At 37.6% G+C, this 19,509-nt stretch overlaps 2 protein-coding genes across 2 annotated transcripts; both read right to left on the bottom strand.

Annotated features, from left to right (window-relative positions):
- Positions 1-1,770: 1,770 nt before the first annotated feature.
- Positions 1,771-9,870, bottom strand: LOC110165794 (inter-alpha-trypsin inhibitor heavy chain H3-like). The gene is made up of 20 exons (XM_020930984.2): positions 9,732-9,870; positions 9,625-9,654; positions 9,267-9,290; positions 8,407-8,569; positions 8,219-8,329; positions 7,998-8,126; positions 7,198-7,314; positions 6,933-7,101; positions 5,682-5,807; positions 5,312-5,493; positions 5,063-5,248; positions 4,834-4,970; positions 3,679-3,830; positions 3,528-3,584; positions 3,412-3,450; positions 2,753-2,866; positions 2,475-2,676; positions 2,201-2,373; positions 1,984-2,095; positions 1,771-1,911 (listed from the first exon to the last, which is right to left on the bottom strand). The coding sequence occupies exons 1-20, from the start codon at positions 9,773-9,775 to the stop codon at positions 1,773-1,775; spliced, it is 2,406 nt and encodes an 801-aa protein (XP_020786643.2). The 5' UTR covers positions 9,776-9,870; the 3' UTR covers positions 1,771-1,772.
- Positions 9,871-10,233: 363 nt separating this feature from the next.
- On the bottom strand, positions 10,234-19,485 carry LOC110165793 (inter-alpha-trypsin inhibitor heavy chain H3-like). Its single transcript, XM_020930983.2, has 22 exons — positions 19,338-19,485; positions 19,220-19,249; positions 18,781-18,804; positions 17,775-17,929; positions 17,584-17,688; positions 15,718-15,880; positions 15,530-15,640; positions 15,306-15,434; positions 14,958-15,074; positions 14,713-14,881; positions 14,035-14,160; positions 13,665-13,846; positions 13,416-13,601; positions 13,187-13,323; positions 12,142-12,293; positions 11,995-12,051; positions 11,879-11,917; positions 11,219-11,332; positions 10,941-11,142; positions 10,667-10,839; positions 10,447-10,558; positions 10,234-10,374 (listed from the first exon to the last, which is right to left on the bottom strand). Exons 1-22 carry the CDS (start codon positions 19,452-19,454, stop codon positions 10,236-10,238), a joined length of 2,739 nt encoding a protein of 912 aa, XP_020786642.2. The 5' UTR covers positions 19,455-19,485; the 3' UTR covers positions 10,234-10,235.
- Positions 19,486-19,509: the final 24 nt, after the last annotated feature.

Raw genomic sequence — 19,509 nt, 5'->3', positions numbered from 1 at the left:
AAAACCAGAACTAAAACCAGAACTAAAACCAGGTCTAAACCAGGACTAAACCAGGACTAAACCAGGTCTAAACCAGGTCTAAACCAGGTCTAAACTAGGACTAAACCAGGACTAAACCAGAACTAACACCAGGACTAAACCAGGTCTAAACCAGGACTAAACCAGGTCTAAACCAGGACTAAACCAGGTCTAAACCAGGACTAAACCACAACTAACACCAGGACTAAAACCAGGATTAATCTATTCCAGGACTAAACTAGGACTAAAGCAGGTCTAAACCAGGTCTAAACCAGGACTAAAACCAGTGATCTCATATATAAAGCATTTCTCTATCAATGATATTTTTAATATGGTTAAGGAAAGACTGGACTTTTTATTGTCTTTAAGTAGACAAAAGTTATTATGTTCAGATTTCCTCGTCTTTGCTACTTTACAACAAACAGTTTCTTATTCATGGAGACTTGGGCTCAACAGCCAATTTGGAGAGATTTGTTAAACAATAAATGACTTTATAAAGTCACTTTTTAAAATCTATATTAGTCTTTTGATCTGCCACAATAATGTAATAATGAATTTAAATGAAAATACCTCAAATTGAAGGCTTTTCTCAGCAATTTTTAGGTGAGATTAAAATGAGATTATATATATATATATCATAATTAATTAATCTCTCAATTTTTTTAATCGCATGACAGCACTAATTGTATTACAAGGTGGTCTCAGGTGTGTAAAACATCTCCAAAGCCGACAGAAACATTGTATAAACATGCACTAAAAATCCATGATAAAAAGCCTCACTTGCACCCCCACTGTTCAATATTTGTCAAATATAAATAGCAAAATTTTGATAACTTGCTTAAATTTAATCAAATGTTAACATTATTTAAAATCATTCATAACTCAGCTGCCCCTCCATTGAGAAAGTTTGTGGTGCCTACTTCAGAGAAAACCTGCCGAGCCACATGGTCCACGGCCAGAGGAGAGTGTAGTGTTCCAAGATGTAGAACCTCCTTTGGTCAATCAGTTCTCATATAGAGCCATAAACCTCTGGAACAGCGTCCCACATGAAATTATATCATGTACTAATTATGAAATGTTTGCACGGTTGGCCGAACAACAACTTTTAACCAAACAAACCTGTACACATTAATCTGTCCTGTATGAATGGAGCAATATGAACTGTAAATATGTAAATAGAGTATGGATGTGGTAACTGAGACTGAATGGAACTAGTTTTACTTTTTGACTGACTGGATGAACGATTGCATCAGTATACATTGTATTGTATTTTATTGGCATGTTCGCCATTTATGATATCAACCTGTGCAGTCACTGAAGGTGGAAATTAGCAATTTTGCTATAACCTAGCACAAGCATATGGCCTCTTTGTGTAGCTCAATGTTTTTATGTGCACTGTCCCTGACAAATAAACAAATAAATTAAACTAAAGTAAACAGCCTGAGGCATATTCTCTTTCATGTGAAAAATAACACAGTTTGTTTTTCTTGCTGTATGCTATCTTTTTTGTCTACTTATTTAGAATGTATCATTACCATTCATATTTTTTTACTATTTGTTATTATAATATATTGTGATAAGTGAACTGTTCCCAAGTAATTTCCCTTGTGGATCAATAAAATTTGTTTAAGTCTAAGTCTAAATAAGAAATGTAATGATAGACAATGTTCCTAGAAAATTTACCTTTAATGCCATTTAGAAGATAACATGGTTTGTTTGTCTTAATGTACAATTATTGGTGATCTGAATTGCTTTCAGAAATTCTTGAAAAGACCTGACACAATGTAGTCACTTGCTTCTCCATCAATGAGGCCTGTGGCATTGTTGTGGATGAACCAGCAAGGGATGTTCTCTCCGTTCTTTATATTATTCCTGAAGTCTCTCTGCCAGCCTCTGTAAAACAAGATTGTTAAATTGTATTAATGAGGCAAAAATGAAATAAAACTGCTGTGAAACATGTTGCACCTTGTCACATTGAGCTGGTGTCCTTTTACAAACATAGTGGCATCTGGTTTCTCTGGGGATTCTCCTGGACGCAGGTCAGACACTTCAAACTCAATGTTGTGATAAAATTGACCTGGAGACAAAAGTGCAGAATAGATGGGTATAAAATTGTAAGAATGGCTTAACTTCTTTACTGTGCAAGACTGCTCTTCATCAAAGATTTTAATCACTGAATTACCTAGAAGACCATGGACATTGGGGGACAAAAGATGGCTATCTAGTGTGTAGAAGCCCAGGTAGTCTCTGTGGTATGGGTGCTTCTCCCACACTTTATGTAATAAGATCACAAACTTCACAGAGTCTTTTAAAGTCACAGTTAAGCTGCGGTCTTTGCTCAACAGTAAATCCAGACTAGGGTCAAAAGAGAAGCTCATTAAAGGTGGCGACATATAAAATGTATTAATACAGAACCAATATGAAAGTGAAAACAGTATTTCTGAGTTGACACTCACTTGGGTCCTTTAAGTGATGCTGTACCAGACCATAGAAGAGTGACCCATTTGCCGTCCTGGAACACAGAGATGTCCTGAGTGCTCACCTCCAGCTGTACTCCCAAGGTTTTATGGACAATTCCAAAGCGACTAAAATATGTATTGATTTGACCATCAGGGGGTATTGCCTTGTCTCCTATTGTCTGTCCATTTACCAGAATACCTGAACAACCATGGGAAGAGAGTGAGAGCTTGTAATACAATTTACTTGTAAATTAAATAAAAACACAAAACAATACCAGATTCTTGGTCTTTCACTAAAGTAAAGATAGTCCCAGGTTTGTTGTTAATATTGAAGCATAGAGCGTCTCCTCTGTCTGGCAGCTCGATCAGGAAGTGAGGGTCACCATCCACTACAGGATTACAAAATTATATAAGTGGAAGTATTGCGTGGCAGCCAGTGGTGAAGCACCCAAATTAACCAAAACAAACATGGCAACGCTGACAGATGTACATCAGCCTATTTTAGCGTCAATACAGACTATTTTGTTTGAGAAAAACACATGCAGAAGGTAAACCCTTTGTGCATTTGTGGACAGGGAATATGTTTGTGCCTTTCTTTTCACTGGATTTAACTAAAGTTCGATTTTTCGGCTTGTTCTGCTGTTGTAACGATTTAACCAATCAGATCATCAGAGATTGATAATGTGTAGAACTCAATTCAGAGTACTACACATATCAATCTGGTGTGAGCTAGATTAATAATAACAAGTTCAAGTAACAACTCTACACTTTTTCTTTTTTTTCATGGTAAAAACAAAGGTATTTGTATATTGCTGTAACCACTACTCTGGACCTGCCAGTTAGATAGGTTTACTTTGTAGTGATTCAGTGTGACACTGACACTTGAATGTGTCAATAACAGTTTTTCCCACCAACCACAATGTTGACGTCTTACCCAGTTGAACAGGTTGTATGGGTCTGTGATAGCTTGTGCCTATAAGCAATAAATAAATTCAGGTGAGGCTTACTGGTTTGCATATGAACAACATTGAAATGCCAAAGTTCTCTTACTTGTCACTCTCATATGCTGTGCTGTTAGGCCCATTTTCTCTGCCTGTTGACGTTGTTCTGTAAATTAAAAGAAATAAATCAATCAATAAATAAATACTTTAAGGAAAAGCATGTCCAATAGGTAGAGAACAGTTATAGGACTTGGATGTACCCTCTGTCAACTTATCAGCCACTAGGGGTGGGTCTTCAGATTCTGGTTTTGTTACAACCATGGATGTGAGAGGGGTCACAAAATTATACTTCAGGGACATCTCTAGTGCTTCGGCTTTATGCTTGTCCTTTTCTTCAGCCCTGCCAGTCTTACTACAATTCAAAAATATAATCATATTAAAAACAGTATAACTTATGTCTTCAAAATGAGATGACTTTTTTTTTGGCTGTTAAGGGTAAAATGTAGTTAAAGATGCACTATGTAACATTTCTGGTTGAGGACCTATGGAGATGCCATTGTTTTGCCCAGAGTATTCCAGAGTGAGGCATTACATGAGAGAGAGGTATTTTATTGATCCCAAGTGAAGTTTACACTGCATTTCTCAGTGGTCTTTGTGTCTCAGTCAAAGATCTTAATGCAGCAAAGCAGGAGGAAGGTAGGGTCAGCAGATCTGTGTCAGGGCAGTTTGAGAAGAGAATGAACCAAAAGTGTCCCTCTCTGGAAGGGCATTTCTCTTGCTCCACTCATTTGTTTAGATCAGTGATGAAAATGGCTCATTCCTTCAAAGTGTTTCCTTTGAAAAGTCTTATAGTATTTGCACTGGAAGGTCTTCTGTGCACATTTGGTTTAAAATGCCTGTAGCATCTCAGAGATCCATAGCTAGCTCCTTAGTTACACTCTCGCACAGTCTCCATGGATAAGGGGAAAACAAAACAGCTCATTTTTCACAATCAGTCCCTTTGAACTGAGTTAAAAAAAAAACTGAGCTAAAAAAACAAAAAGTTTCAAAAACTGCTCAGAGTGTGAGCCAGGTATCCAAAAAAGCAGCCAACCACTCCATTGGTTGGATTGACCATATGTATCTATTGTGCGTATATTTAACAACATTTCACTCAAAAATATCTTAAAAAATATGCATTGTTCCTGTGAGCCAGATCACCTGTCCGCTGATTTGACCTGTAACTTTACCTGTTAGTACCACCTGCTTGTCTTCATTGTGCTCGTTAGGTTATGTAAGGTTAGGTTATACAAAACTGTGAAACATTCTTGGCAAGGCAATAACATCTACATAAAGACAAGCAAGTGGGAGAATCTCCATCAGAAAAAGATGCATGGTGCACCTTTTATTGATGAAAAGAAAAAGTTAATTGAGACCTCTTTTCCAGAAGCTGTTGAATGGTGAGATATGCCCACAGGCGCTCAGTAAAGTCTCCAAATATGTACTCCTCATCTGGATACATCACAGCCCAGTCAAGAGCACTGGCCTGGCCCTGCACCTCGTAGTCTTCAAGCTTAAAGGCAGAAAGACATAGGTGCTTTGAGGATCACCATACGAATTCTTAAAATCTCTGCCATTGTACTTTTTAATGTTTTAAATCCACACCCCAACTCCGAAAACCTCCACAGGAAAATTATCAATGCTGTTATCCATAAGTCGACCGGCCACTACGATCTCTGCGCCGTTGAACAAATGGTCGAAGTGGTTTGTGGTCAATGAGTCCACGGTGGTGACGGGATACTTCAAATCAACCCCTAACAGCAGGGGATTGGACACCTCTTCATAGAAACCCTAGAAGCAACAAAAGACTTGCAGAAAGTGTGATTTATGAAATTTGGGATCAAGGGGTCTCACTTGTAGTTGTAGAGCTGCGTCAGAGTCCTCAAAGATTCTGCGGGCAAATCCCTTGTTCTCTTGGCTCATCACATCAAGAAAGGAGTATTCTACGTCATTCCCAAAGCCAAGACAGTACAGAGACATATTTCCACTGATAGCATTTTGCACATTTTTTTGGATCATGGCAGGGTTACTTTCCCCTGAAATAAGAATGAAAACATGAACTCTTAAAATGATTTTTTCTTCTTTCTAAATGTAGTTCAATAAGTTCATTACATCCTGAAATAGCTAACAGCATAATCTCAGCTCCAACTTTCCTTCCTACCTAATCTGAATGAAGACACACACACACAAACATACACACATGCATACATACATATATACATACCTGAATTTGGCATGCCATCAGTCAGTAACATAATTGCATCAGCACTTCTTTGGGGAAGTTTTTCATTTTTCCTTGCTGTGTGAAGCATCTCAACAGCTTTCAGCACCGCGTCATTAATATTTGTCCCTAAGTATTATGAAAAGAAGAGCGTAATATTTATACTGGATTTTTTGCACTGTTTACTGATGCTTTGCAGTGACGTCATGCTGGGGGTGTTCTGCCTGTATGTTTATGATGGATTGTTCAGAAGTTACCATGGTGACACAATGTATGCATTTGCACACACTGTCACATAAGTTTTAAGTTATTAATAAGTTATAAATACTAAATGGATTTAAACAATACTTTTTCAGGAACCTGTGATCAATACAAGGTTCATGGTGCTGTGTACGTGTTTGAGTTTAAAAAATGGTGAAACCAACTAACTGAAAAATGGTTGGCTAATGCTAGTTAGTTTGTGACTGTAATGTTATTTGAAAGGAACTTGTTTAACACCACAAATCAGCTCATCTGTTGTAATTCTAACTAAGTCAGTTCTTTTTGGACAGATTGTGTTAAACAAAGCTCAGATAGAGGTCTAACTACAGTAACAAAGCTTCAGACAGAGAACAGCCTCTCGTTAGAGTCACGCCCCCAGGGAATGTTGACGACATCAGCTGCAAAATATCAATAGTCATAACTGTAGAAATTGGCAAAGGAGAAATTCAATTTGTCAACTGGACAAACATTTATTTTGGTTGAAAACATTTCGCAGCTCATCCAAGCTACTTCTTCAGTTTGGGTCAGAATGCTGGTGGACACTTCCTTATATCTGCCTGAAGGGAGGAGCTAACTACACTGAAGCTACTCTGAAACTAACACTCTACTTGTTTACAGTTTTTGTTTATTAGCTAGGCTCTGTACTGAGTGTGGGGACATATTAGCATAATTATTCAGGCCCACCTCTGGCCCTGACCTGGCTACCCCTATTCTCTTTATTTTAAGTTTGAGGATGGATGGGAGACAGATGATGTATGAGGTCTCCATTTCTGTTCAAGGAAGAATTGTTTTTCCTACAAACATAGTTTCAACTCCCGTCTCTTTTGGTAGTGTCCACCAGTGTTCTGATCAGAAATGAAGAAGCAGCTTGGATGAGCTGTGAAAAGTTTTTGACCTAAATAAACATTTGTCCAGTTGACAAATTGAATTTCTCCTTTGCCATGGATTCGTGACGACTGAGGGATTCTACACACAATTTTGAAAATTGACTACCTCCCCATGCGTACATTCCCCTTGTTTCTTGCATTGCTTTATTGACAGCTTCCTTGGTAGCTTGTTGCATTGTTGATGCCAATGGTAAAACATCACTGCTAAACTTGACAATGCCAAAGTGATCCTCCTCTTGCAGGTCTTGGAGGATTTTTGTCATTGCCTCTTGAGTCTAGAACAACATTTCCATATTTAGAATCCAGGTCATTAGAGAGAATAAGGAATCATCTTCTATCTGTTTAATAGATCTGGAATTGTGCTGTGTTACCTGTATTATCTTTCTGCCACCCATGGAACCGCTAAGGTCAATAACAAACATCACATTCATTGGGACACGCCGTAGGTCAGGGGGAGCAAAGTAATGCACAAAGTATCCATTGATAACCTGGTTTAAAGAACACATGGGTTAAAAGCAATAATAATAATAAAATAAAATTAATTACTTAAGTGTTATTTTCTATTAAATCCAATGTTCAAGCACTGATTCCATTTAGCCACAATTAGCTCTACTATTCTGTAAAACACTTTGAATAAGTTTGTGTATGAATGTGTTAAACTTGACTGACTATTGCTTTTATAAAACTACTTTACTATACTCAGGAACTACATGCACACCATGCTATGCCATTGAATGTATTAGAAGTATTGCCATATAGATACTTACATTACACCTGCAACCTGAAAAACTGTTTTCAAAGTATATTTTAAAGGAGTTTGCCTCTCCACCAGCTAATATTTAAAACAATGGTGTTGTTACGACCCCCGCTTGGGTCTGTACTTTGTGGGTGCATGTTGTGCTGCTGCTGGCTCTCTCTCTCCCCCTCCCTTCCAGATTCCAGAGTGTGGGAGGGCCAGTCTATGAGCTGCACCATACTGTAGGCACCCACCACCTTTAAAAGCTGGCTGCTGGAGACTGCCCACTCTCTTCTTTTTCTCCTTTCCACCATGTTTCCACAATTTTATGTGTACCATGTTATTTAAATAAATACCTATTTTCCTTTTTAAACATGTGTGGACTCCATATTGTCCAAACCCTGAGCCAGTTTGTGACAGTGTTTTGATGAATACCTGTATATCGCCAAGGCCCTTTTCTCTCCTCACGTCATATTTTACAATAAAATCTCCATTAATCAATGTCTCTTCACAGTCTGGACAACTCCTCTGCTGCTCCAGTGTTGGCGAAAAGAAGACGCGTGCCTAAGCAAAGAAATAATGAAAACAATTGCAATTTTTAGTTGTGGATATAAAAAAAACAATTTCTAACATGCTTGAAATATAATTGATTATACTTTTTTGTCTGTTACAGTTTTCTCCACTAGAGGGAGCAGCTCATTAGAGAGGAAAGTGGACTGGACATCAACATGTGAAATTCCCTGAGGTTCAAAGATGTTTGTAACAATCTGAAAACGAATACAAATCATGTGTAAGCTTTTTAATGCATTTATGTATTATTGGAGATGGCTGATGTCACGTGTACCTTAAACTCTTGAATGGGCTGCTTGGGCCGAACTCGGGTAACGATCTCATACTGGCCCAGTTTTCTCTGTAAGAGCTCTTCGTATGTCAGCGTGAATGTTACACCACTTAAAGCTGCAATGTTAACAGAGACAGAAAACTTCTCCATCTTTCTCCCTGAAGCCCTGAAATACACCAGTTAAATTATGTGAAAAAGGAATCTATTTTTTATATTCACAGTGTTGTAGATGTATGTGAATATTATATGTTCATATAATAAGTAAAAGCCCCAAACCATTGAGTTACGTTTGACTCGGGGACGTCTCAATCATGTTTTTTTTTTTTTTTTTTTTGTGGCTCCCAATGTTTTCATTATTTACAATTGTATTTATGGAATTTATGCTGTGCCTTTAAAATTAAGTATTCCATGGTGAATTTAGCTCCAGTTGAATAAAATCTAAATCACATATAAAAAGTTCCCCTTAAAATAGCTTAATGATTTGTTATCATATTGTGTGGAAAATCCTCCTTCCCTCCCATTGTCCTGCCTTATTCCCTCCTTTGAGCTGCCAGATTCCACCACTGTAATATCCTTGTTAATGAAGGATGAGCGGACAACAGGTTGTAGAATGGTTGTAGATGACTTAGGTTTTACTGAACGTTACTCAATCACAGTTCAACAGTAACCGGGAACAACTGACACATTTTTCAAACCTTCAGCCTATACTGCCACCTAGTGGTCTACACGAGGTATAACATGTATCTACTACAACCACCATGTTGGCACAATCTTGTAAAAACTGGCTTTAACTCTCATATCAAAACTACAAAACATTTTTTCAGGCCCAAGTTTGACACAGTTTAGGCTAGTAAAAATCTTACCATATTCTTGTCAGTACTTCTTTTCTATGGGTAAAAAAAACAGATGGTTAGTCCATATGGTTGTTGTTGTCATAACTTGTAAGCAGCCACACACACACACACACACACACACACACACACACACACACACACACACACACACACACACACACACACACACACACACCTTTTTTAAATCTTTTAAAATCTTTTTGAGACATAAGTAGTAGAAGAATTAAAAGGAGAAAAAGAAAATGGATCATGAGTTTCAAAAATATCTCTATTTTACATATTGTGGGATGAGACTAATTAAAATCAGTGTCGTAATTGAGTGAATGTACATCACCCAGTTCTGACTGAGAACAGTGATCACATTTACCTGCAGTGATCTTGGGGCTCCACTGGAAAGCTAAAAGTACAGAAAATGCTTCAACTAATAATAAAAAAAAAAACAGCAACATAATCTAAACATACAAATAGGCCTACCTGCGTGTTGGCTGCTTCCTCCAAAGAAACCAGCACAGCTCCATGGGCCAGCCCAGGAAGCACAAGGCCCAGGCAGCCCCAGAGCAGCAGGCGTCGGACACCCAAAAGTCCAGACATGACCCAATCTACACTGAACACTCATACACTAGAACATCACCAAATAAGCAGTGCCCTGGCTGAAGGGAGGGCCAAAATTGTGTTTGTCTGAGTGAATGTTGACCAACAGGAGCAAGGACTTTTTGGAAGATAGCCAATAGTGCATGCATGATTCACGTAAAACAAAAATAAATAAATACATGTAAACATATTTTTTATGTTTTTGAATTAGAAACAAACTAAAAACGTTTAAGCTCCATGTGGCTAATCATAATTAATCATTATAATCAATTAAATAAGAAATACAATGAAAACACAATGTTCCCAGAAAGTTTACCTTTAATGCCATTTAGAAGATAACATGGTTTGTTTGTCTTAATGTACAATTATTGGTGATCTGAATTGCTTTCAGAAATTCTTGAAAAGACCTGACACAATGTAGTCACTTGCTTCTCCATCAATGAGGCCTGTGGCATTGTTGTGGATGAACCAGCAAGGGATGTTCTCTCCGTTCTTTATATTATTCCTGAAGTCTCTCTGCCAGCCTCTGTAAAACAAGATTGTTAAATTGTATTAATGAGGCAAAAATGAAATAAAACTGCTGTGAAACATGTTGCACCTTGTCACATTGAGCTGGTGTCCTTTTACAAACATAGTGGCATCTGGTTTCTCTGGGGATTCTCCTGGACGCAGGTCAGACACTTCAAACTCAATGTTGTGATAAAATTGACCTGGAGACAAAAGTGCAGAATAGATGGGTATATAAAATTGTAAAAATGGCTTAACTTCTTTTACTGTGCAAGACTGCTCTTCATCAAAGATTTTAATCACTGAATTACCTAGAAGACCATGGACATTGGGGGACAAAAGATGGCTATCTAGTGTGTAGAAGCCCAGGTAGTCTCTGTGGTATGGGTGCTTCTCCCACACTTTATGTAATAAGATCACAAACTTCACAGAGTCTTTTAAAGTCACAGTTAAGCTGCGGTCTTTGCTCAACAGTAAATCCAGACTAGGGTCAAAAGAGAAGCTCATTAAAGGTGGCGACATATAAAATGTATTAATACAGAACCAATATGAAAGTGAAAACAGTATTTCTGAGTTGACACTCACTTGGGTCCTTTAAGTGATGCTGTACCAGACCATAGAAGAGTGACCCATTTGCCGTCCTGGAACACAGAGATGTCCTGAGTGCTCACCTCCAGCTGTACTCCCAAGGTTTTATGGACAATTCCAAAGCGACTAAAATATGTATTGATTTGACCATCAGGGGGTATTGCCTTGTCTCCTATTGTCTGTCCATTTACCAGAATACCTGAACAACCATGGGAAGAGAGTGAGAGCTTGTAATACAATTTACTTGTAAATTAAATAAAAACACAAAACAATACCGGATTCTTGGTCTTTCACTAAAGTAAAGATAGTCCCAGGTTTGTTGTTAATATTGAAGCATAGAGCGTCTCCTCTGTCTGGCAGCTCAATCAGGAAGTGAGGGTCACCATCCACTACAGGATTACAAAATTATATAAGTGGAAGTATTGCGTGGCAGCCAGTGGTGAAGCACCCAAATTAACCAAAACAAACATGGCAACGCTGACAGATGTACATCAGCCTATTTTAGCGTCAATACAGACTATTTTGTTTGAGAAAAACACATGCAGAAGGTAAACCCTTTGTGCATTTGTGGACAGGGAATATGTTTGTGCCTTTCTTTTCACTGGATTTAACTAAAGTTAGATTTTTTGGCTTGTTCTGCTGTTGTAACGATTTAACCAATCAGATCATCAGAGATTGATAATGTGTAGAACTCAATTCAGAGTACTACACATATCAATCTGGTGTGAGCTAGATTAATAATAACAAGTTCAAGTAACAACTCTACACTTTTTCTTTTTTTTCATGGTAAAAACAAAGGTATTTGTATATTGCTGTAACCACTACTCTGGACCTGCCAGTTAGATAGGTTTACTTTGTAGTGATTCAGTGTGACACTGACACTTGAATGTGTCAATAACAGTTTTTTCCCACCAACCACAATGTTGACGTCTTACCCAGTTGAACAGGTTGTATGGGTCTGTGATAGCTTGTGCCTATAAGCAATAAATAAATTCAGGTGAGGCTTACTGGTTTGCATATGAACAACATTGAAATGCCAAAGTTCTCTTACTTGTCACTTTCATATGCTGTGCTGTTAGGCCCATTTTCTCTGCCTGTTGACGTTGTTCTGTGAATTAAAATAAATAAATCAATAAATAAATACTTTAAGGAAAAGCATGTCCAATAGGTAGAGAACAGTTATAGGACTTGGATGTACCCTCTGTCAACTTATCAGCCACTAGCGGTGGGTCTTCAGATTCTGGTTTTGTTACAACCATGGATGTGAGAGGGGTCACAAAATTATACTTCAGGGACATCTCTAGTGCTTCGGCTTTATGCTTGTCCTTTTCTTCAGCCCTGCCAGTCTTACTACAATTCAAAAATATAATTATATTAAAAACAGTATAATTTATGTTTTTAAAATGAGATGACTTTTTTGGCTGTTAAGGGGAAAAAGTTGTTAAAGATGCACTATGTAACATGGAGGACCTTTGGAGATGCCATTGTTTTGTCCAGAATATTCCACAGTGTGGCATTACATGAGAGAATTGATCCTGAGTGAAATTTAAACTGCACGTCTCAGTCGTCTTTAAGTCTCAGGCAAAGATCTTAGTGCAGCATAACAGGAGGAAGGTAGGGTCAGCAAATCTGTGTCAGGGCAGTTTGAGGAAAGGAAAAACCAAAAGTGTCCCTCCTTTGGGTCCTGCAGCACCACAGCAGCCGGCAGGGGTCAGCCAGGTGAACACAACAGGAAAGGCCTTGCTCTTGCTCCACTCAGGTGTTTCAGTCAGTGATGAAATGGCTCATTCCCTCAAAGTGTTTCCTTTGAAAAGTCTTATAGTATTTCCACTGGAGGGTCTTCTGTGCACATTTGGTGTAAAAAGCCTGTAGCATCTCAGAGATCCATAGCTAGCTCCTTAGTTACCCTCTCCACTCCACCCCATTGCAATGGTTGAACTAACCATATGTATCTATTGTGCATATATTTAAAAACATTTCACTCAAAAATACCTTAAAAACATGCATTGTTCCTGTGAGCCAGATCACCTGTCCGCTGATTTGACCTGTAACTTTACCTGTTAGTATCACCTGCTTGTCTTCATTGTGCTCGTTAGGTTATGTAAGGTTAGGTTATACAAAACTGTGAAACATTCTTGGCAAGGCAATAACATCTACATAAAGACAAGCAAGTGGGAGAATCTCCATCAGAAAAAGTTGCATGGTGCACCTTTTATTGATGAAAAGAAAAAGTTAATTGAGACCTCTTTTCCAGAAGCTGTTGAATGGTGAGATATGCCCACAGGCGCTCAGTAAAGTCTCCAAATATGTACTCCTCATCTGGATACATCACAGCCCAGTCAAGAGCACTGGCCTGGCCCTGCACCTCGTAGTCTTCAAGCTTAAAGGCAGAAAGACATAGGTGCTTTGAGGATCACCACACAAATTCTTAAAATTTCTGTTGTTGTACTTTTTAATGTTTTAAATCCACACCCCAACTCCGAAAACCTCCACAGGAAAATTATCAATGCTGTTATCCATAAGTCGACCGGCCACTACGATCTCTGTGCCGTTGAACAAATGGTCGAAGTGGTTTGTGGTCAATGAGTCCACGGTGGTGACGGGATACTTCAAATCAACCCCTAACAGCAGCGGACTAGACACCTCTTCATAGAAACCCTAGAACCAACAAAAGACTTGCAGAAAGTGTGATTTATGAAATTTGGGATCAAGGGGTCTCACTTGTAGTTGTAGAGCTGCGTCAGAGTCCTCAAAGATTCTGCGGGCAAATCCCTTGTTCTCTTGGCTCATCACATCAAGAAAGGAGTATTCTACGTCATTCCCAAAGCCAAGACAGTACAGAGACATATTTCCACTGATAGCATTTTGCACATTTTTTTGGATCATGGCAGGGTTACTTTCCCCTGAAATAAGAATGAAAACATGAACTCTTAAAATGATTTTTTCTTCTTTCTAAATGTAGTTCAATAAGTTCATTACATCCTGAAATAGCTAACAGCATAATCTCAGCTCCAACTTTCCTTCCTACCTAATCTGAATGAAGACACACACACACAAACATACACACATGTATACATACATATATACATACCTGAATTTGGCATGCCATCAGTCAGTAACATAATTGCATCAGCACTTCTTTGGGGAAGTTTTTCATTTTTCCTTGCTGTGTGAAGCATCTCAACAGCTTTCAGCACCGCGTCATTAATATTTGTCCCTAAGTATTATGAAAAGAAGATTGTAATTTTTAGACTGGATTTATTTGCACTGTTTACTGATGCTTTGCAGTGACATCATGCTGGGGGTGCTCTGCCTGTATGTTTATGAAGTTACACAATGCATACATTTGCACACATTGCTAAAAATATTTATCTGAAAACGCAAGAAAAAAATTACTAAATAGATTTAAACAACACATTTTCAGGAACCTGTGATCAATACAAGTGTTCATGGTGCTGTGTACGTGTTTGAGTTTAAAAAATGGTGAAAACAACTAACTGAAAAATAGTTGGCTAATGCTACCTAGTTTGTGACTGTAATGTTATTTGAAAGGCACTTGTTTGACACAACAAACCAGCTCATCTGTTGTAATTCTAACAGTTTTTTTTGGACAGATTGTGTTAAACAAAGCTCAGATAAAAGTCTAGAGTAACAAAGCATTAGACAGATCAGAGCTTCCAGTTAGAATCACATCCCCAGAGAATGTTGACGACATCAGCTGTAAAATATCAATAGTCTATCAATAGTCATAATTTAAAAAATGTACTACCTCCAACTGCGTTCAATCTACTTGTTTTTTGCATTGCTTTCTTGACAGCTTCCTGGGTAGCTTGTTGCAGTGTCGGATCCAAGGGTCTAACGTCAAAACTAAATATGACTATGGCAAAGTGATCCTCCTCTTGCAGGTCTTGGAGGATTTTTGTCATTGCCTCTCGAGTCTAGAAGAACATTTCCATGTTTAGAACATCATAGAATCATTCTCCATCTATTTAATAGATCTGGGAATTGTGTTACCTGTACTATTTTTCTGCCGCTCATGGAACCACTAACGTCAATGACAAACACTACATTCACTGGGACACGGCGTAGGTCAGGGGGAGCAAAGTAATGCACAAAGTGTCCATTGATAATCTGGTTTAAAGAACACATGGATTAGAAAAAAAAAAAAAGATTACTTGTTTTCTCTACTATTTTTTAAAACACAAATATATATATATATATATATATATATATATATATATATATATATATATATATATATATATATATATATATATTTTTTTTTTTTTTTTTTTTTTTTTTGAAGGAGTTTGCCTCTCCATCAGCTAATATTTAAAACAGTGGCAGTGTTTTGATGAATACCTGTATATCGCCAAGGCCCTTTTCTCTCCTCACGTCATATTTTACAATAAAATCTCCATTAATCAATGTCTCTTCACAGTCTGGACAACTCCTCTGCTGCTCCAGTGTTGGCGAAAAGAAGACGCGTGCCTAAGCAAAGAAATAATGTAAAAAAAAAATAGCTATTTTAATTTGTGGATGCAAAACATATTTTTCTGACATGTTTGAAATATAATTGATTATACTTTTTTGTCTGTTACAGTTTTCTCCACTAGAGGAAGCAGCTCATTGGAGAGGAAAGTGGACTGGACATCAACATTTGAAATTCCCTGAGGTTCAAAGATGTTTGTAACAATCTGAAAACGAATACAAATCATGTGTAAGCTTTTTAATGCATTTATGTATTATTGGAGATGGCTGATGTCACGTGTACCTTAAACTCTTGAATGGGCTGCTTGGGCCGAACTCGGGTAACGATCTCATACTGGCCCAGTTTTCTCTGTAAGAGCTCTTCGTATGTCAGCGTGAATGTTACACCACTTAAAGCTGCAATGTTAACAGAGACAGAAAACTTCTCCATCTTTCTCCCTGAAGCCCTGAAATAGACCAGTTAAACTATGTGAAAATCTATCTATCTAGAATCTATTTTTATATTCACTGTGTTGTAGATGTATGTGAATATTATATGTTCATATAATAAGTAAAAGCCCCAAACCATTGAGTTACGTTTGTCTTGGGGACGTCTCAATCATTTTTCTTTTTCCTTTTTTTTGGCTCCCAATGTTTTCATTATTAACAATTGAATTTATGGAATTTATGCTGTGCTTTTAAAATTAAGTATTCCATGGTGAATTTAGCTCCAGTTGAATAAAATCTAAATCACATATAAAAAGGTCCACTTAAAATAGCTTAATGATTTGTTATCATATTGTGTAGAAAATCCTCCTTCCCTCCCATTGTCCTGCCTTATTCCCTCCTTTGAGCTGCCAGATTCCTCCACCAAGTTTATAATTACAGCCCAAACACACGTGTCCACTCTTTGTCTTGTGCCGAGTTGGAGGAAGCTGTTTGTGGAGTCCCTTACCTGCCTTATGGATTAGTGTATAAATGAAAGTGAGTTTATTTAGTTCACTACATTTACATTCTGTTTAACCATGATCTTGCACTTATTATTTGCCACTATCATTGACTGCACTAATTCCTTTGTTCTTGCCCTTCTAGAAAACCGCTTCTCTGTAATCCATCCCTGCCTACTCCAGAATTCTTATTCACTGACAACCCCATGAATAAAATCTTAAACTGGATTTGGTGGACTTGGTGATTTTAATTATTCATTCACATTCAAGACATAATCTGGAACCGGAGAGTTACTAGAGTTAAATATTTATATTTTTCATATTGTGAAATAATGTCTTAAGCTTCCCAACACACAGCTTCAGGACATAGTGACATAGGGTGATGTTATAGCCTCTGTTTCTCAAGACAAGAAGCCTGCCCAAAGCACACGGCTACTTAACCTATGTAAACAAGTTAGCGCATCTGCCACTGCCTAATTCATCCAAAGTTCCATTTTAACTCTTAACGTTCCATGAAGAAACTGGAGATGTAAAACAAATAATTATTCTGCCATAATAAATGTGGATGTAAAGTGGATTTAGAGTCTCCTCAGTGTGTGTTAAAGTTGCTCTGGGTGCAGCGTTATCCACACAGCTGTGTACAGAGAAGACTATAATCTGTATCACCAGATTTATTCACCAAATCTGATCTAAACCGATACTCTAAAAATGCAGAGATCGGCGGCCAGTATCAGATTGTGATATCTGTCATGTTGTCTCTAAAATTGTATGCTATAGGGTATCAAAAATATGTGTTTCATTGTACTTTAAAATCTGAATGACTTTTTCTACAGTATGTCAACATTTACTTTTTAATGGTTGATTAAATAGTCAAACCTGCTCAATAGCCTATTATGGACTACTGTGCTGTAATTAAATTCAACCCTCAGCAAGTAAACTTTATCAAAACTATTTTTGTAAGTTCAAACAGGTTCTCTGTAAAATAATTGTCATGATCCAATTAGTTACACTGTTAACATTTCAAAATCAATGCTCCAAGGTCAGCATTTCTGCACATTTGATTTGTAGAACTATGCTAAAAGAGTCCATAAACTTTATCCATGCTTTGCCTGTTTCGTAACAGCAAAGTCAACATTATTCAGAAATACACAAGTTACTACATTCAGCTCAGTGCCCCTAAGTACGAAGAGCAATGAGATACAAAGAACAAGTGGGCGACTTACTTCACCAGCGCAGCGGTCTGTCCAGCTTTAACAGCAGTCTCGTACTGTTTCTTTGCCTTTTCCTTCTCCTTCACCACACCTACATACACCCGACCATCAATTTCCCTATGGCACAAAACAATGTTCACAAAATCTGTCAATTCCAAACCAGCAAGGATGTTCAGTTATGTTCCCTGATGTGCAGAACTGACATGCTGAAGTTGGTGATGAACGCAGTCTTGGGGAGCTCCACCTCAAAGAAAATTTCCTGTGAGCTGTTGGCCTTGTTCAGGGCCTTGGACGTCACCACGGTGTGAGCAAAACGCGAGGTAACTGTGCAGTCCACCGTCACGCTGTGCACCTCCACCTGGACCAATACAGTTTTTTTTCACTTTGAACCTTATATCAATTTTTGCGTTTTTACCACACTTTTTAAAGTAGGTCTATCTAAAACACAGTTGTCAGGTACTTAAAACTACTTAACACAGATTGCAACGGTCGCACTCTGCTTGTATGTACTATAGTCTGTGTACCTCAATATACAGTTTTACTAAACTCCATAGACTGAAAACATAAAGGACAAAACTTGAACACACAGGCATCACAATATGAAGATATTTTATAGAGAGACATAGAAGCAATAGAAATAGATAGCAGAATAAAAGATTTCTGTAGTGAAAACCTGTGAATGAGGTTTTCATTCAGAGACTTTGACATCGAAGTCTAACACAGTTTAGACATTACTGATAAAAATAGCACAAGTTTGAAAATTTAGCTTTTTTTGCTCCCTAAGTCATCAGAAACAGTGTGATACTGGTCCTACAGGTCTGTGACTCACTCTTACTATACATCTAAGAGTGTGGCAACATTCTCCTTGCCAGTGTTTGGATGATGGCTAGGTCAATTTATAAATCTGATCACTGTGTTTGTATTTTAAACACAAAGAGTATACAGAAAAGTATTTTACATTTTATTTTTTATTTTTTTTGGAAAAATTCTGAATTGTTTTGTGTCTTGTGTGAATAGTTATGCAGAGTGCCAAAAAGATTATAAAAAGTTTCAGAAAAGGAGCCAAAGCAATTAAAAGAAACTGTAAACAAGTTGTCATTGCTTCTCAAGTATTAAGTCAGTAGTTCCATTTGGGAGTGTATGTTGACACTTGGGTGAGTCGCTGGATGAATAGTGAGGCTTTTAGCTATAGGTCTTTAGAAATCTTACCATATTCTTGTCGGAGTTTCTTTTCTATGGATAAAAAAATTAAAAAAAAAAAAAAAAAGATGGTTAGTTCATATGACTGCTGTTGTCATAACTTGTGAACAGACAATTATAGCTGTCTAAAAAAAAAAAAAAAAAAAAAAAAAAAAAGCTGGACAAAATTTATTTTAGACACACTTTTTCTTTTTGTCTTTTTTAAAACTTTAGAGAAAATAAGTATATTAATAGCCTTATAAAATTGTATATGCAACCGAAACCATCAAGAATAATTAAACGGAGATAAAGAAAATGGATACTGTGAAGTTTCATTGAAAAGTTTGCTCTTTGAAAAGGGAAATTAATTTAACCATTTTAAATATGGTGGGATAAAACTAATTAAAATAAATGTCATAATTGAGTGAATGTACATCACCCACATCTGACTGAGAGTGATCACATTTACCTGCAGTGATCTTGGGGCTCCACTGGAAAGCTAAAAGTACAGAAAATGCTTCAACTAAAGATCAAAAAACAGCAGTATAATCTAAAAATATATAAAAAATATATACAAATAGGCCTACCTTCATGTTGGCTGCTTCCTCCAAAGAAACCAGCACAGCTCCATGGGCCAGCCCAGGAAGCACAAGGCCCAGGCAGCCCCAGAGCAGCAGGCGTCGGACACCCAAAAGTCCAGACATGACCCAATCTACACTGAACACTCATACACTAGAACATCACCAAATAAGCAGTGCC

The sequence above is a fragment of the Boleophthalmus pectinirostris genome, unplaced genomic scaffold, assembly GCF_026225935.1.
Source record: "Boleophthalmus pectinirostris isolate CB_2022bp ecotype Guang Dong unplaced genomic scaffold, ASM2622593v1 HiC_scaffold_3, whole genome shotgun sequence".
Lineage (NCBI taxonomy): Eukaryota > Metazoa > Chordata > Actinopteri > Gobiiformes > Gobiidae > Boleophthalmus > Boleophthalmus pectinirostris.
Note: the sequence above shows the minus strand (reverse complement) of the source record. Positions and strands in the feature narration are given on the sequence as shown.

Excerpts from the sequence above, each read along its gene's own strand:
- LOC110165794 (XM_020930984.2), bottom strand. The coding sequence starts at position 9,775 with ATGGAGCTGTGCTGGTTTCTTTGGAGGAAGCAGCCAACACGCAG. Across the intron at positions 5,494-5,681 it reads TGATGGCATGCCAAATTCAG|GGGAAAGTAACCCTGCCATG; the intron begins GTATGTATATAT and ends TTCTTATTTCAG. Across the intron at positions 2,677-2,752 it reads AGTGAAAGACCAAGAATCTG|GTATTCTGGTAAATGGACAG; the intron begins GTATTGTTTTGT and ends ATGGTTGTTCAG.
- LOC110165793 (XM_020930983.2), bottom strand. The coding sequence starts at position 19,454 with ATGTCTGGACTTTTGGGTGTCCGACGCCTGCTGCTCTGGGGCTGCCTG. Across the intron at positions 15,641-15,717 it reads AGCCCATTCAAGAGTTTAAG|ATTGTTACAAACATCTTTGA; the intron begins GTACACGTGACA and ends ATTCGTTTTCAG. Across the intron at positions 12,294-13,186 it reads CAACAGCTTCTGGAAAAGAG|TAAGACTGGCAGGGCTGAAG; the intron begins GTCTCAATTAAC and ends TTTGAATTGTAG.